This window comes from Daucus carota, chromosome 9 (assembly GCF_001625215.2).
Source record: "Daucus carota subsp. sativus chromosome 9, DH1 v3.0, whole genome shotgun sequence".
NCBI classification, from domain to species: Eukaryota; Viridiplantae; Streptophyta; class Magnoliopsida; order Apiales; family Apiaceae; genus Daucus; species Daucus carota.
The window spans coordinates 27,704,011-27,721,465 of NC_030389.2; the positions used below are offsets into that span (position 1 = coordinate 27,704,011).

At 34.2% G+C, this 17,455-nt stretch overlaps 2 protein-coding genes across 3 annotated transcripts; both read left to right on the forward strand.

Moving 5' to 3' along the window:
• The first annotated feature begins 745 nt into the window (after positions 1 to 745).
• LOC108202979 (sanguinarine reductase) lies at positions 746 to 9,610 on the forward strand. Its single transcript, XM_017371654.2, has 9 exons — positions 746 to 1,086; positions 1,814 to 1,926; positions 2,088 to 2,141; positions 2,266 to 2,350; positions 5,361 to 5,466; positions 5,610 to 5,696; positions 6,025 to 6,122; positions 8,309 to 8,418; positions 9,226 to 9,610. Exons 1-9 carry the CDS (start codon positions 759 to 761, stop codon positions 9,289 to 9,291), a joined length of 1,047 nt encoding a protein of 348 aa, XP_017227143.1. The 5' UTR covers positions 746 to 758; the 3' UTR covers positions 9,292 to 9,610.
• Positions 9,611 to 12,444: 2,834 nt separating this feature from the next.
• LOC108203074 (serine--glyoxylate aminotransferase) lies at positions 12,445 to 16,236 on the forward strand. 2 transcript variants are annotated; one of them, XM_017371791.2, is made up of 6 exons: positions 12,445 to 12,604; positions 13,436 to 13,693; positions 14,060 to 14,344; positions 14,652 to 15,018; positions 15,360 to 15,570; positions 15,916 to 16,236. In XM_017371791.2, the coding sequence occupies exons 2-6, from the start codon at positions 13,489 to 13,491 to the stop codon at positions 16,051 to 16,053; spliced, it is 1,206 nt and encodes a 401-aa protein (XP_017227280.1). In that variant the 5' UTR covers positions 12,445 to 12,604; positions 13,436 to 13,488; the 3' UTR covers positions 16,054 to 16,236. The 2 variants fall into 2 exon arrangements, with proteins under 2 accessions (XP_017227280.1, XP_017227281.1); XM_017371792.2 differs by having other exon boundaries at positions 12,459 to 12,604; positions 13,455 to 13,693.
• The last annotated feature ends 1,219 nt before the right edge of the window (positions 16,237 to 17,455 follow it).

Here is a 17,455-nt window from a genome sequence, read left to right on the forward strand (position 1 = left end):
ATGGCTTAACCATAATGGTGAGAGTTGAGACACTGCCTAATTGTGGTTGGGTAGCTGATAATCTGATATGGTGTGGGTGAATTGTTGCTCAGGGCTTAGATAGGTGCATGACTTAACCACAATGGTGAGACACTGCCTAATTGAGGTTGGATAGCTGATAATCTGATATGGTGTGGGTGTCCTCATCGCAAACCAAAATGGCCTGCCCCATGTTTGACACTACCATTTCATCAAGAACGACTTCATGTAACTTATGTCCCTAAAAGAATTCTTCCTGCGGATGATGGTCGATTTCAGCAAAATTTGATTAATTTTGTGAGATGAGGCCGGCTGAGATGAAAAGGAGAGCAATATATTTCTTAGAAATAAGGGTTTATTGTTGGAGAAAAGTAAATAAAATTCTATTTTTTTTTTGTGAAATAAGTTCTTACAAGTATATGAATTAGTTGTAATTTTTATCCAAAAAAAGTTTGAAATGTTGAAATTTGTAAAAATCTAGTTAAAATATAATACAAGTATATCCAGAATTATTAAACCAGATGTTAAGGTGGGATATTGAGAATACAGCTAGATCCTAAATTGGATCTCAAAATAAATCCTCAAATGATGTATTATAATGAACGATGTAGTATAATTATCATGATAAAATAAAAAAAGTTTATTAATTAATATAATAATAATTATAGAAGTGGACAAGAAAAGAAAAGAGAAGATAGAAAGAGATACAAGTGGACAAGAATCATCACAAGTACTTTCAAATGTTCTGGTACATAACCCGTATCTGTGTAATATATCCATCTGTAATGGCAACTGCTACTACCACTACATTTCACATGGCTTGTAAATTCATCACATCAACTCCACTTAATTATCAAAACTTACCACCCTCTTCTCAAATCATTTTACCCTTGTATAATCTTCACTCCAACTCTCTCAACAATCTACAATCAACATCATCAACAACATGTAGAAGAAGAGTTTCACCAGTTTATAATGCAGTCAAGGCAGAGGAGTCTCTGCAGTACAAGACCTCACCTCCTGTATCTTCCAAGCTTGTTCTTGTCATCGGTGCATCCGGCGGAGTTGGTATCCACTTATAACCACATAAACATGCATGATTTGATATTATATGTAGCTTTCTTGCTATGTTTACTATTGATAGCTATATTTTTTGTTTCTTCCAATTAGGTATTGTTAATATATTGGAATAGTTAACTATTTTCACTGAAATTGACTTGGAATAGATCATGTACCCACAGAGGCAGAATCTCAAACACTTACCAAATTCCGGAAATGGTTGTTTAATCTGCGATGTAGGATGGGGATTGGGATGGACTGGAGGGAGATTTGTAGTATTTTGTGTCTTAATAATTATGATTTTCAGTCTTTCATCCATTCTTTTACTACAAATTTAAACTCTTTTAGCCTGATAATTTGAGAATGAATGCTCCTAATCATCTTGTATACAAGCCTCCTGACACAAATTTTGTACTCTCGTTTTATCCTCTCTCCCTCCCTCCCTTTTATTCTTGCTCACAATGTTTTATAAATTCCTTCCAACCAAACCGATCATTAGTGCGTCATTTGCACAGCTTTTAGTGACAGCTAGTAGAAATTTCTGATATTAATGTACTGCAGGAACATTCTAACATATCCGGAACCATGCAGGGATTGTGCCTTATTCACTTGCTTAAAACCGGAGATGTTTATAGTTATATACTCAAATCTGTTTTTGTTCTTTTGTTTTCAAAATACTGCATGTTTCCAATTTTTCATAACTTCACCTTAGTATGTGTGCATTTGCTGTATTTAGGACAATTAGTTGTGGCATCACTTCTAAATCGAAACATCAAAGCACGATTACTAGTTCGTGATCCTGAGAAAGCAAGAACTCTGTTTGGTGAACAAGACGAGGACAAACTACAGGTCTGCTTTTTTTGTTCTTTTCTTAATTGCTTGGTTTTCTATAAGAAAACAAAGTTACCTTCTCGAGTGTATGTGGGAAACTAGTTTTACTTTTTCCAATTTGTTTTCTTTCCTTCGGGATTTTAACTTATTTAGTTAAAAAAGTTTTCCAATATTGATAGGTGTATAAAGGGGACACCCGAAACCCAGAGGATCTTGATCCCTCAATTTTTGAGGTTTGTGCTGTCAATTATTTGGGCTAAGAAATTTACCTGCATCCTATGTAATGTATATATTAACTTGTTCCTCCAGATTCCCATGGCTATGCAAATAACTGACATAACAAATTATGAATTTTAGGGTGTCACGCATGTTATATGCTGTACAGGAACAACAGCCTTTCCATCGAGGCGCTGGGATGGCGATAACACCCCTGAAAGAGTAGGTACGAATCGTATTTCTGCTTCGATAACAATTTTTTGATCAGTATCACCAAAAAAGATTAATACAATTTTTCGCGCTGTATTTCTTTTCTTATATACTGTCAGTTAACTTTCTTCTTGGAGCCACACACAAACTACATTGGACAAATGTGAAAACATCAACTAGTATACTTTCTCTAACATGATGCACGAATGATACATTTGTAAAGAGATTGAACTGATCAGTATTTATCACATGTGAAGGTGTGCAGCTTGTCTGCTTTGTCAAGATCTGGCATAAAATTATGATTTCAAGACCCTTTCCCCCGACATGCCTTTACTCTTTCATTTTGTCAGAACTTGGTTGTAGATTGAAGTCATACTTACAAATGATGCATTCATGATATTAACTAGATCGTAATAGGAACATTATGTATCTGGGCAACAAAACGCAGTTTACAAATTGACAAGAAGGATTTTCAGAATCAAATGCAATAAAATAAGTTTGTGGATTGACTGCGAAGACCTAGGAGAACCTATCAACTCCCTAAGGTGATTCAACCGCAGAAGAACCATTGCCCTCAATTGTCTTCCACCTCTGGATAGTTTATCTGGAATACAACTCCTAACAAGAGAAGAGTCTTAGTTTTAATCAGGGTTGTAACATTCAAAAATTAGTCCTACTCAGTTGAGCCATGGAATATGTAGCCAGCTGAAGTCTGAACTGGGAATATTTGGAAAGAGTGCTAGGAGAACTAATCGGATATATTAAAATATACTATAATGGTTTGTCTAGTGTGTATAGGCACATGCTAAGCACTCAAAACTATAAATTTGGATGGTTTTGATTGGTGTGGTTGTTGTAAATGCAGGGGGTCCACCATTATTAAAAAATGTAAAACAATCGAAACCACCCAAATTCATGGATTTTAGTGCTTAATATGTACCCATGGGCCCACCATAGAAAAACCAATATTATAATTATCAAACATATTGTTTAAAAATAGTTATACTAGTCTTTCTAATCTATAAGCATTATTTTAATTTGAACTATAATTATCTTCTGTTTGTATACATTAGTAAATTATCAATAAACTATACCACAAATTAGCATTATATAACTATTAATCACATTTGTTTTGCATATTTTTAATACCCAATTATTCTTTATTCTCGTATTTTTAATAATTAATTTTTTTCATTTGAGATATTCTGTAAATAAATATATAAAAGACAAAAAGAAAGTAAAAAGGAAGAAAGAGGGCAAAAGGTAATTGTTGATTTGTGATTGTTGGCGTTGGTTGATTTGGTTAAATACAACAATTTAAACCAATATCAACCCAATCAACACTACTCAAACACCAAACCAAATCTAAATTATAACTAATATAGCAGTTAACTACTAAAACTAAAAGTAGATCTAAGAACAAGACATTAAAAAGGCTCCTCTCATTTTCCCAAGTTCAACGTGTTGACTTGTTGAGCTAGATAGATATCATAACACAGAATAAGATGGATATGAACATAAAAGAAGAAAAAAATTGAATTAAACTAAAATGGGGTGTTAACACTATGGAGGAAAATTACAAATTGGAAACTAGATCTATAATGTAAAAGAAGGCTAAATCTAAACAAAAATATATTACAAGATTTAAAGGTGATTGAGAACAAAAGAGTGGGTGGGTATATATAGGTAGGATTTAGGGTTGGGGGGCAAGGTAGTCTTTTTCATTTGTTTTCTTTTTTATGCTCTTTTTCCATTTTTACCCTCTTGTCCTTTTTCTTCCTTTTTTCTTTTTCTTTTTGTCTTTTATTTATTTTTTTACCAATTCCAGAAACGAGAGAATTCAATTATTAAAAATACGTGAACAAGTAATAATTTGGTATTAATAATATGCAAAAATATATGATTATCAATAATTTAATTTGAAATTTTTATACTAGATAAAATTTTAGGCCAAAATCCGATTTTGATCCAGGTTTCCCATTTCTTACCGAGTACTCTTGATTTTGACATGAAGAAATTATCCGTGTCGCCATATATCCACTACTCAAATCGGTTAGCACCCGATTTTCGAGTATTCGCCCAACACTCCTAGCTTATAGAATACTAGTTTTGGTAAATCGAAATCTTTACATAGTGTAATGGATAAAACCCTAAAACTTAACCAACGAGAATACTCCCATATAATATATTATTCATATTTTCTTTTCAATACTAATTCACTATCGAATTAAAAAAAAAAAGTAAACAACTACTTCTAATATTTTAATACCAAAACTTAGATATGTCCTAAGAATAGAATTGTTTGATATATATCTAACTTTAAAATATATTATAATGAATTTAATCCTGAATAATATCAGCAAAAAATGCCAAAAATAATCCATTGATTGCTTGCTCAGCATTACCAACCAATGACTTCTTATGGAAAATGCATCCCGAGTATTCATAAGTTAGACTTGTTATTGGAAACGCATATCGGTTATCCTTAAATTAAACTTGTTATGGAAAATGCGTCTTATATAAAAATGCATAAGGCCTATACGGATCCGGGTGGTCCAGCGGGGTCCACGAACCCCCCCCAAATTCTCAATTTTTTTCTTTGAACCCTTGTTTGTGCATATTTCCTAATTTTTTTTTTCGAAATGTCTAATTGCCTGTCTCTGAAAAAGTAGTAGCATTTGGAATATAGAAATATAATTGCCACCATTATTAATAATTTGGAACCCCCCCCCCCCCCCCCCCCAACACACACACATTTTTATGTTTGTTTCTGTCACACCAGGCTATTATTTCTGAAAGATTAATTTTTATCTCTTGACCTATGTATAACAGCATAGACTAGAAAGCTGTCGTTTGATTGTTATTCGTGTTCATACTAATATTCTGTTTCTATGATATTTAATTTATGATGCATCTGTACATTGCTTGATCTAGCTAGTCAGAGTCCAGCAGTTTAAATTATCATGCCAGAAAATTGTCGACATATGTGCATTTATTTGACTCTATCTTATCTTTGCACTTTAAAGATTGCGATGGAGCAAAAAATCTTATATCGGCACTGCCTTCTTCACTTAAAAGAGTTGTCTTGGTATCATCGGTCGGAGTCACCAAGTTTAATGAACTACCCTGGAGGTATGACTAGTTCTTATCATAAAGTATATAAAACATTTAGAATCTGTGTGATAAAAAGTTCAATGAATTTTCATTGAAAAACATATATAGGGCTGGTCAACCTTAAGTGTTTGGTTGAAAAGTATATATACGTTGTCCTGTAGCATTATGAATCTCTGTGGAGTTCTTAAATATAAGAAGATGGGGGAAGATTGTCTTATCAATTCGGGCCTTCCATATACTATAATCAGGTATGCAACACTTTAGCTTTTGTATTTTGGATATATTGTTTTTCTTTTTGAGAATTGATGACTTATTTTTACTTTGGAAAGTCAATTTGATTCATTGAAGTCTAATGTAATATTATGAAAATAATACAAACACTGAAATTTTCAATTAGTGATACTTTCATTGAGGCATGCACTGAAGTAATTTATATGATACAAGTTTGGTAAGGAAATAAGAGGCCAAATTAACTTTCAAAAGTCCAAAGGGTCCTGATGGGAGTACTCTTTGCGTTTACTATTTTAAAACATTGCGGTGTTTCCTAGTCTTTAACACTAGTGCATTCTATACCAGACCTGGAAGATTGACTGACGGACCATACACATCATATGATCTAAATACTCTTCTCAAGGCTACAGCTGGAGAACGGCGGGCAGTTGTTATTGGCCAAGGTATCAGATGTCCGGGCTTCTTTATGGAATATTGTCATCTAATATGTTCAGTATAATTTTTAGGCTGCATGTAGCATTTAGTCATTTGAGAACAACGATGCAGGTCCATAAAATAATGTATCAATTAGTAAGGAATTGTGTATTGTTAGCATAGCAGTGATCAGTTTACATTTTCTGATAAATTATAGGTCCACCTTTAAGAACCAGCAAGAGTACATCACTACCCGTTAAGCTTCCTACTGTCGATTGTTACATACTTGTGCTAGTTATCAACTACAGAGTGTTAAACTAAATTAAGTCGAACAAACATTTATACAATTATCTGCTGTCTTTAGTTCTCTCTCAGACTTGTTCTTGAGAAGCTGCACTGATCCCTATGGTTATTCGGAGGTATGTAATATGACTAAAATTTTGATGCTGGAGTAATAGTCCAAACAACTCCTCGTAATCTTCATGAACGCAAGAAGAACTGTTACAAGCTTTAGAAAAAAGTTCACAACATCAAATTTGGCTGGATTTGAGGAATTAAGTGGACAAGGGTGGTTCGAATCAGACTTGTCACATATGATCAGTATATAGAATACTGGAGCTCTATTTTCTAAAACATAAAGAAAAGTTCGTGGTTATTCAAATTATGAATGTTATAAATTGATAAGTGCATGATAAATTTAAGGATTTCTATGTTTCTCGGCGGAAATAGGTTTTATTTTCATTTTTTTTCCTTTAATTCTTTATTACTCAAGTGGTATTAGAGCCAAGTTCAAGGTACTCAATTGATATACCTAATTTTTTTCTAAACCTATCCTCTAGCCTCACCCATTCACCAAAACTCGATTAAAAACACAATGTGGAGCAGGATTCATTGCCTCAGTACAAATCATCAATTTGTTTTCACAAATTTTTCCATGTAGTGTATTGGTCACTAATCACAAGCATACAAATTTTTTGTTTGGACTTTTTAAGGGAATATAAACGGTGAAAAGGTATCGTTTTATTTGATAATGAGATGTGTTGTGTTGAGAATCAAGATCAAGTTATTTCGGATCTGATTTCATTTTTGAATATATTATGAGAACTAGCAGTTGTGTGATTATTTTATTGCACAGTTGGAGAGCTAGTATACAGATGAGGAACTAGCAGAGTTCTGTAAGGACATGAGCTTTGGACAAGAGACGATATATAAAAACTTACATAAAGATTACGGATCTAATTTGTAGGAGAATGGCAAATGGGTGATATTAGAATTTTTTTTTTGGTCTTTTCCATCGGAGGAATTTCAGTCTTTCTGCATAAGCTTGCGCTTCTATATCTGTGAATGCTGTGTTGCAGTCACTTTGATACTCGCAAGAATTTTCTAAACTTTAACTCGCAAAGTGCAGTAAGCACACTTTTGACAACTTGCACTCTTTGGTTCTGTCTAGATGACTGCATTTCATATATCTAGATTAAATTCTCTACGGTATCCTTAGTATTAGAAGCCTATAGTCAGAAGTTAAATCTATATAGCATATGCTAAAGGGTTCATATGTATCAAGATGCTAATACATATTTGTATTGAAGTTGCACTTTGTTCCCATTATCCAGGTTGAAATCACATGATCCAAATGGCCCCATATTTTTTCTTGGTGTGATTTTTGCAAACATTCCTACCATTGACAAGTCTCATATGTTATGGTGCGGGTTATGTGTTCTATTCTGTAAAGTTGCTAGCTTAATCCTCTTCTTCTTTTTGTTATACCCTCTTTTAATTGCATGATTAGTAAAGTTATCTAAATACAAGTCTGAAACATTTATTTTGCTGTAAAAGATATATGAATTTGTTTAAAGTTCCGCAAATTGGACTGGTTTCTGGTGTCCTAGCTGATGCAAGACTCGTTTGCTTGTTTACTCTTTGGGACCTGATTGATCCATGTTCACCTTTCTATTAAAGTTGAAGTGTAAACTGTAACTCTAAACCCTACTAATCTCTTGGTCAAGAGTACTTCTAAAAATGTTGAATGTAGACGTAGTTCGTAAGCTTAAGTCCCCTGATTTACACTTTACAGTTATATATCTGTATTCATTACCCCCTTGTATATGTACCTTGAAGCACTCTTTTCTTTTAACTAGTACCGTCAAGTTTTCTACTGCTGCCAGTTTGTGGTTGCAAACTCTTCTTTGATAATATTATGTCTTGTTAATTGCAGGAGATAAACTTGTTGGGGAGGTCAGCAGGCTTGTGGTTGCTGAAGCATGTTTACAAGCATTGGACATTGAGTGTACAGAAGGCCAAATTTATGAGATTAACTCAGTCAAGGTGATAACTATTTAAACTTTATCTTTCACTGTGTGTTTCCCTAGTTTTGTGTTTTTTATAACAAAATTTGTTATAAAAATGGACAATGTTATTCGTGAAAGTGTGCAATTTTTACATGCTTGTACTCTCTTTCTTTCTGAAAATTCTCCCTTTTAGTACGCTTTGTTTTTTGTTCTTTTTAATGCTTTTTTTTTCTTATAAAATAAGAATTCAAAATGTAGCTATAGAAGAAAAAACATGGGAACATGAGAAAGAAGAAAGTTGGCCCTATTTACTTCGTTTGTTTTCTTACCTCTCTTTAAATATGACTCAGGAAAACAACGTTAACCATTAGAAATTAATAAAAATTAGATGTTCGTCTTTAAAGTGGGGGTCTAGGTTACTTGAGTTCCATTCTTCTAATTACTCTTGAAATCACAACATTCTTGAATGATTGAAATTTGATACTTTAAATAACATATAGTGACACATAGAGTCCTAGGATACATTTTGTACGAGCGGGGATCTCTAGTCTGGATCGTTCTTCTAAGGAAGTGCTTTAAAAAGTCGATTCTAACAAATCATGGGGAAGAAGGACAAAAAGAGTTTTTTTCCTTTCCTAAATCTTCAATCTAACGCATTCAAATATGAATTGACAGTTAATTCATGAGCATCTTTTGATCAGAGATGTTTCTGTGACGATGCTTGCAAAATTTGTAGAGAACATATAATTAACAATTCTTTTTCGGATCTCAGTTTTTTCATAATTGTTACTCATACACAGTATGTAGTCATCTGTTCACAATTTGTTCTATCTTTTCTAACCAGGGGGAAGGGCCAGAAAACAACAAGGATAGGTGGGAGGAGTTGTTCAGAGCAGCTACAGTACAGTAAATTTGGTCTTCACCATGTATACTTTTGTATATAAGAACTTAATTTAAGTTTGTAAATTATAGCACAGAATGTTACTTGTACCATTTTCACAGACAACCAATCAAACATATTCGATATATTGTGCTTATTAGGGAGGGGTCAGAAGGTGATATGAACAAAGAATGAAGAGGATGTTTCTGTTAGTTTGAAGTCGCCCACTAGTTGTTAACGAGTTCCAGAAATTAGGATCTCTTTTATAGTTTAGATTAGGATAAAGCATGAAATCATGTCTTCTCACAATGTTGGCTTTATTTTTGATATACCTGTTTCTTCAAGGCTAGCTATAGCTTAATTGTTATTTGTTTTCTAATAAGACTTTGTGAAATCCTCTGTTTGTAGTTTATCATATGGGATTAGATTGCCTTTAATCCGGGCCTGATTAAGAGAGAATGAGCAGTGTACATGGCAGATAACAGCAACAGCAGTGGTACGTTCGTACAACCTGCTATTCCTAAGTTTGATGGTACAACCTGCTATTCCTAAGTTTGTTGGCTCTTGTGAACACCGGGCAAAATTGAAGCAGACTTTTCTTCGAATGAAGGAATTCTGGAGCCTGGTAGAAGATGGAAAAGATGAGATTGGAAGGTGAAAAACTATCTGTACAAAGATATAGTGCAGATAGAGTTGATGGATACCATCCAAAATGAAGAAACCTCTAAGTAAATATGTGATCAAATGAAACAGGAGTCCGGAGAGCACAACTTCAACTTGAGACTTTAAAGACCGAATTTGAGATGTTCAAAATGAAAGGAGAAACTATGAATGCCTATGAAATTCTGCGTTGAGATTGTTATATGACTTCACATGAAAGATTCTTCGATTTTTTGTCTGGAATTTGTTAATGTGGTATAATTTACAGCACATCATTTCAAGAAGGAACTGGCTGAAAAGAGGAAGCCAGGACTGAAGTTGGAAAACAAAGAAAGATTCGATGGAAAATGAGAGAGAACGCTAAGAATATTGGAGATAATTGGGACGCTGCAAGGAATGCGTTTGAACTACTTGAACTGGAAGCCGGAAATCATGATGCGAAAGTGAAGGATATCTTTCTCATATTCAGAAGAACTCGCGAGAATCTTGAATAATATCATAACATCTGTTAGTATCGGGGTGCTCCTAGGACATGGATGGCTAATGAACATAACTTTCGACGCCAAGTATCAAAGTCATAGGTACAGACATGTCATGTGCAAACTGCGAACAAAGTGATCTCCACTAGTAAGAAAATAAATGAAATTTTTTGAGACAAGGTCGAGGAATGGATTGTGAATATTGATCTGGAAGTGCATAGCAGGACCAGTTATTTGCTTGTTCCATTCTCTTCACATTAGATGGTTTGAAACTTCTGAATTAGTTATTTTCTGTGACAAATTGGTTTATTTTTATGTGAAACTACCGACTTCAGGAAACGAGGTATGTTACTTTTTACGTCTCAAGGATTTTGAGATATGTTACTTTTTACGTCTCAAAAATGGTGTAATCTCTTTATATAAGAGTACTTATCGGCTATGGTATAGTTCAAATGGAATTTGTGTGTAGAATTTAATGTTCACATTACAAATTGAAGCAGAAGCTTATGTGTTTGATATATAAATTACTTAGAAATAGGTTTGCTTGTCGCCTTTCCACAAGCCAAACCTATCATTTTCCTTATCTACATAATGTGAGCGAGATGAAAGCAGAAGAGTTGGGGGAAAATAATACAACATAAATAATTAAAATCATATAAAACCAAAAAAATAATATAAAGGGGAAGATGAGAGTGTGGCTGCCACTGCTTTATCACGTTATCTTTCTCTTGTTCTATCTCAACCTCATATCTCTCCGTTTCTTCTATAGCCATTCAGTTTTTGCCACAAATTACCTGCCAACATTATTTAGGCAATATCGGGAAATATATAAATCAATATCTTAACTACTCATGCTTGCTTTTTACTGGCTTATCGTCAGATAAAGAAGATTTATTTTTAATATAAGGAGCCAAACAATTTGATTAGTATGAGACCTTCAGAGAGGAGATTGAAAATAAATCTGTGTGAGAGGAATTCAAAAATAAATTTGTGCGATTTTGATTACGAACAGAGCGGACAATATTGTAGTAACATGGAGTTAAGGGGGTTACGTCACCACTTATAATATGTGTGTCCGGACATCTGTTGCATTTTGACATATCAATATAGATCAAGAGTCGACAAATATATATATATATATAAGCACTTGCTCAATGAGAACTTTCTTAAAATGAGAACTGTGAGAACTTTCTTAATTTATCAAAATCTCATTCATTTGAAGGGCCCGCCAGGGGCACCTTCACAAAAAATGTATATCATTAAGGTCTCCACCTAGCTAGCCGAAAAAAAAAAAAAAAAAATCACTGATGACGTGGCAGTGGACTTTTTTTTGAATAGCTAGGAAGAGACTACTTTTATATACATTTTTTATATTGGGCACCCATTAGTTTGATGTTTAGATTAGCCAAAATATGATAAATTAAGGAAGTTTTCACGGTTCTCATTTTAAGAAGTTCTCACTGGAGTAACCCTATATATATAATTTTAAGAAGTTCTCACTAGAGTGACTAAAAGGATCGATCAAATGAAAGTATTCTCAAATTTTCTTCATACTAATACCATAAGCTCTGCTCAATACACGTATGCATGTAAAGTGTAAACATTATCAAACTTCGTTACACATGTATATGATACCATTATGGAATATAAATACGCAACATTTATTTATATTTTCTCCATTCACTCACATAATTTCCAAATTTTAACAGGGACTTTAGGGACATACTATCCCAAAATCCCGGGTTCGCTTACGAAGGAATTAGTCAAGATGCGTGCAAACTCGTGTGAACACTTGATTATGAAACAAAGAGAAAATCTAAATAGACCATTTTTGTAGATGCTGAGATATAACTGAGAAGAAAGTACATGAGTTTTAAAACTTAAAATTTGTTTTAGGAATGATGCCGATGGTTGATAATCTGTCCACAATTTTTTATCACAAGGTAGAAATCTGAAAGATATTTTTTTATCGAAAAAGGTAAAAATCTGAAAGATATTTCTTATCATCCATTGATAGCCAGCCCAAGAGTTCCACGTATTAGCCTATCTTTCTCGCCTGTCCGAGTGGGACTGAAGCCAATATTGGCAAGTATAAGATGGTTTCACCTTTGGAGTGTGTGTATTTAATATTAAATTATCATATCCCAAGTTTAAATAACTTCTCGCTTGCACCACACTCTGCTCTTATCCATCATCAGCTTAAGGTGCGTCCCTTCTTCTCATCTCTAATATCTCTTTTCTTTTGCTCATCGTGTATCATTGCATGCCTGCTTTGTATTACAATTTTCTTTATATGCATCCTTACGTGCATGTTTCATTCAAAATAAGCTTCTCTTAGACCAGATGAAGCTTCTAAACTATTTTTCACCAAAAAAACATGGTTTGTATAAACACTTTTATTGATTCTCAAAATTTTAGCCGGGGTACATAGGTTAGTCCCCTCTGATTCTGCGGCTTGTTATAGCACCGATATGCCGTTTTGAACCTTTTCCGAGAAATGGCCTCATGTAAAATTTGAACATATATTTAATTGGTGATAAATAAATAATATATTTTTAGTGAACAATGGTATCTCCTTTATCGTATAACTTGGGTTGAATCTTGTCAAAGAGAAGATAGACTGTGATTATCAATATATATATTTGAGGCGGACAAATTAAGCATGTTAAGTTTGAATATATAAAATAATTGCAATTTGCACCCTTTTAAACTCTAAAAGCGTGAGCCGAACTATGCAATAACAACCGCTACCAGAACTTAAGTTGGAAGATGTCTTGAGAATCCTCATTATGCTCAAATATGAACTTAAGTTGGAAGATGTCTTGAGAATCCTCATTATGCTCAAATATTTAATTGAGACTTCGAGGTATAAAGTGAGGAGAGGTGTTGAACATAATATCTCATCAAATTAAGGCCTTCGGAGTTTTGACCCTCAAGGTTTCAGTAATCTGAAAAATGTTTTTTGATAGTTCTGTTGTTGATTGAGGTATAAAAGCAAATAGTAGTTGATTTTTCTTTTTTACTGATTTTTTTAGCTGAGATTCTGTTTTCAAGTACACGGAGGGAGCACAAACTTTGCAAGGGAAAGATGGATTACTTTAATGCGCCTGGGAGGAACCATCTCTTTGTTCCTGGACCAGTCAATATCCCTGAACAAGTCCTTCGTGCAATGAACAGAAACAATGAGGACTACCGCTCTCCTGCCATTCCCGCTATGACAAAGACCTTACTTGAGGATGTCAAGCAGATCTTTAAGACTACTTCAGGAACCCCGTTTCTTTTCCCAACCACAGGTAGTGTTTTCTTACCTCTCTTTTTCGGCTCTCATACTCTTGCCCTTTGTCTGTGAAGAATTTTTGATTGCTCGTTTAGTATGTATTATCCGAGAAAATAACAAATTGGTTTCAGTCAATTTAGTTCTTACATCATGCATGAATCTGATGATTAGATAGCTTACATGTACAAACCGTTTCCTATCAGCATGCTGAGACATCTTTTGCTAAGTAATAATCCTTAACAGAATTCAAACTTCTGTTCTATTCTACTTGGTATATATAATATCTCTAAGTCTGCTTGCGCATTTTAAGAGAACTTTAATATGTACTATACATGGAAACTTTAAATTTAATAGGCTGCTGGTTACTCTTATTAATTTATAGGTACTGGTGCTTGGGAAAGTGCATTGACAAACACGCTCTCTCCTGGAGATCGAACTGTGTCTTTTCTCATTGGTCAGTTCAGTTTGCTTTGGATCGACCAACAAAAACGCCTCAACTTTAATGTTGATGTTGTTGAAAGTGACTGGGGACAGGGTGCAAATCTTGAAGTCTTGGCATCAAAACTTGCAGAAGATACTGCACACACTATCAAAGCTATCTGTATTGTGCACAATGAGACAGCAACTGGTGTTACCAACAACTTGGCTACAGTTAGAAAAATTCTTGGTAAACATTTATTTTAAGTACTTTTTTCTGCTAAATAGAAGTCGACTCTTTATATCTTATTATTAGCATCCCTTTTCTTGCTCCACTGGTCTTGAACTTGTCTATGCATCCTCTTCCCTAATCAGATTTATCACATTGTCAGTTTCGACTAAAAAGAAAAATAACAGAGAATCAAGTAACTACAAATCTAAAGTTATGGCAAAAAAAAGAAGAAGAAGAAAATATAAATCTAATACTTTCGCAAATTTATTTCAGTATTCAAGGAAAAAAATAGTGAATTTAATTGTACAAATTTTATCAAATTCAGATCACTACCAGCATCCAGCACTTTTTCTTGTTGATGGTGTATCCTCTATATGTGCACTTGATTTCCGCATGGATGAGTGGGGGGTAGATGTGGCTTTAACCGGCTCCCAGAAAGCTCTCTCTCTTCCCACTGGATTGGGAATTGTTTGTGCAAGCCCGAAAGCTCTTGAAGCAACCAAAACCGCAAAATCAGTCAGAGTTTTCTTCGACTGGAATGACTACTTAAAGTTCTATAAGATTGGAACATACTGGCCATACACTCCTTCCATCCAACTGTTATATGGGCTGAGAGCAGCACTTGATCTTATTTTCGAGGAAGGACTTGACAATGTAATTGCAAGGCACACTCGCCTTGCGAAAGCAACAAGGTAAGTGCTTTGTTTTCATATACTGCATGCAGCTTAAGTAAAACACTAAAACAGACCTTTTGGCTTATTGATGACTTCTCTGGTGATCCATACAAAAGTAAAACATATTAAAAAAAATTGGTTGTGGGCTTGTGGCCCTAATGATAACATTCCAAGACAGTGCAGTATATATATGGTTTAAGAACAAAATATGTGATGAAGTTATTTGTGGCCTGATTTTTATTTTATCATCAAATTGCTTACTCTGCTTTATGTAACTGAAGTCATCTCGTTTTGTGCTCATCTTCGTATTACATATTTTCTGTCACCTGACAATACTGTTTACCTCGCGTCACTCACAGGCTTGCTGTGGAGGCGTGGGGGCTGAAAAACTGCACTCAGAAGGAAGAATGGTTTAGTGACACCGTTACTGCAGTTGTGGTACCTCCATACATTGATAGTTCAGAAATTGTCAGAAGGGGATGGAAACGATACAACTTGAGCTTAGGACTCGGACTTAACAAAGTTGCAGGAAAGGTTTTCAGGATAGGTCATCTAGGAAACCTAAATGAGGTATGTTTTCATATCTTATATTCAATATCATAAATTTTGTTGCATACAGATCGACCAGAGATAAGATATGAACTAGTGAATGATGTTATTCAATATTCCCTTCCACTTTTAGAAAGCTCTCGCAGAACCACTTCAAATTTATAATATGAGTCGTAACCTTCTACCCTGCATCCTTTTGCGCAGGTGGCCTCTGGTTAATTTTTATGTTAATGCATTCTTAAAATTATTCGTGATATAAGATCATTCGTGACATAAAACATTTCAGAAATTTCCGCCATTTACCTCTCTTACCAATCGTTAAGACAATGCGCCAACTCTGTCTAAATTTATGGGTTTTTTGTGCAGTTGCAACTGCTGGGCTGTCTTGCAGGTGTGGAGATGATCCTGAAGGATGTCGGTTACTCGGTCCAGCTTGGCAGTGGAGTTGCTGCTGCTTCAGCATACTTACAGAACAGCATGCCTATGATTCCATCCAGGATCTGAGTTGCAAGATCAATAATTGTAGTAACTACATTAAATCATTTTCTGCAGAAATACTGTAAAAAAATACTTCATGTTCTGTGCCAGTGGCAGTGGTCTGTATTAGGCTTGCTACTTTATCTTGAACATTGCTTCTTGCATTGATCTGTATCAACATCTTATATAAAACTATTATTATATCTCTCATGCACATAATATTCATATATAAGTAGACAGTACTTGTTAGTTGTTACCTGTGTACAAGTTCGAGTTTTGTGATGTCGGTTGCACTCTGTAAGGCATGTTTATTCGGCGGGTTTATATTAGAATCCTGCGAAATACCACAATGAATGAATGACTGCATGCCCATTTCTTATCTTAGAATGAATCTAAAAAGGTTAAAGTGGCATGCTTGATAATCAGGAGATAGTGGTCATTGAAGAAGAATTAAATGATTTTGAAAGAGATAATTTTTGGGAATTGGTTCCTTCACCAAAAACTAGAAGCATAACCGGAAGGAAGTGGGTATATAAGAACAAGATGGATGAAAATGAGGTTGTTACAAGAAACAAGGCAAGACTATTTATGAAAGGATACTACTTTTGCTCCTATGACAAAACTTGAAGTAATAAGCTCTTACTTGCATCTATTGCACATTTTGACTTCAATGTATATTAGATGAATGTTAAGAGTATCTTCTTGATAATGTCATGATTTTACATATTTTTCTTATCTATTATTTGTAATAATTAAATTAACTATTTTTAAGAATTTCGTAAATACATAAAGGAATAAAAAATAAAGATAAAACAAAAAAAAAAAAAAGGAAAGGAAGGGCAAAGTGGGAAGAAATGGGTCAAAAGTATCCAAAGAGCATTTAGTGGGAGTATCCAAGAACATAAAGGAAAAATCAAATGGAATGGACATGCCTGCCCCCAAAACCCTACCATCCACCTATAAATACCCTACCCCTCTCTTGCATTTTACACATAGTTTACACCTCAAACTCCACTTTTCATTTTTGGTATAGTTTAGTGGTTAGGTTGTATTTTCATTTTCTAGATCTTAGTAGTAGCTCTCTCCTCTAAATATTGTAACATACTATTCTTCATTAGATCTAGTTTTTAAAATGTTAACCATAAGTTCTCTTAAAGATCTATTTTAATGATGGGTTCATGGTAATGATATGGTTACATCAGTAGTTATTTTATCTTTTGCTGTTGATTTGGTGTTTGAGATGGTTTGATGGTGTAGGTACTGGGTGTATTTGGAGTTGATTTTTAATTTTTGTTGAAGTCGGGTTAGTAATAATTGTATTTAGTATAGATTTGGAGTTTTTGGGTTGTTCAGAATGAAGTATGGCTTAACTTTATGTAATTTTTGGTAATTTAGGACCCCTAGTTGTAGATCTGGGTAGGTAAATTGT

What these genes read in the sequence shown, in the direction of transcription:
- LOC108203074 (XM_017371791.2), top strand. Translation starts at nt 13,489, where the DNA reads ATGGATTACTTTAATGCGCCTGGGAGGAACCATCTCTTTGTTCCTGGA. An exon ending in GTTTCTTTTCCCAACCACAG is followed by an intron (nt 13,694 to 14,059) that starts GTAGTGTTTTCT and finishes ATTAATTTATAG; the next exon opens with GTACTGGTGCTTGGGAAAGT. An exon ending in TACAGTTAGAAAAATTCTTG is followed by an intron (nt 14,345 to 14,651) that starts GTAAACATTTAT and finishes TATCAAATTCAG; the next exon opens with ATCACTACCAGCATCCAGCA.
- LOC108202979 (XM_017371654.2), top strand. Translation starts at nt 759, where the DNA reads ATGTTCTGGTACATAACCCGTATCTGTGTAATATATCCATCTGTAATG. An exon ending in TTTAATGAACTACCCTGGAG is followed by an intron (nt 5,467 to 5,609) that starts GTATGACTAGTT and finishes GTTGTCCTGTAG; the next exon opens with CATTATGAATCTCTGTGGAG. An exon ending in GGCAGTTGTTATTGGCCAAG is followed by an intron (nt 6,123 to 8,308) that starts GTATCAGATGTC and finishes TGTTAATTGCAG; the next exon opens with GAGATAAACTTGTTGGGGAG.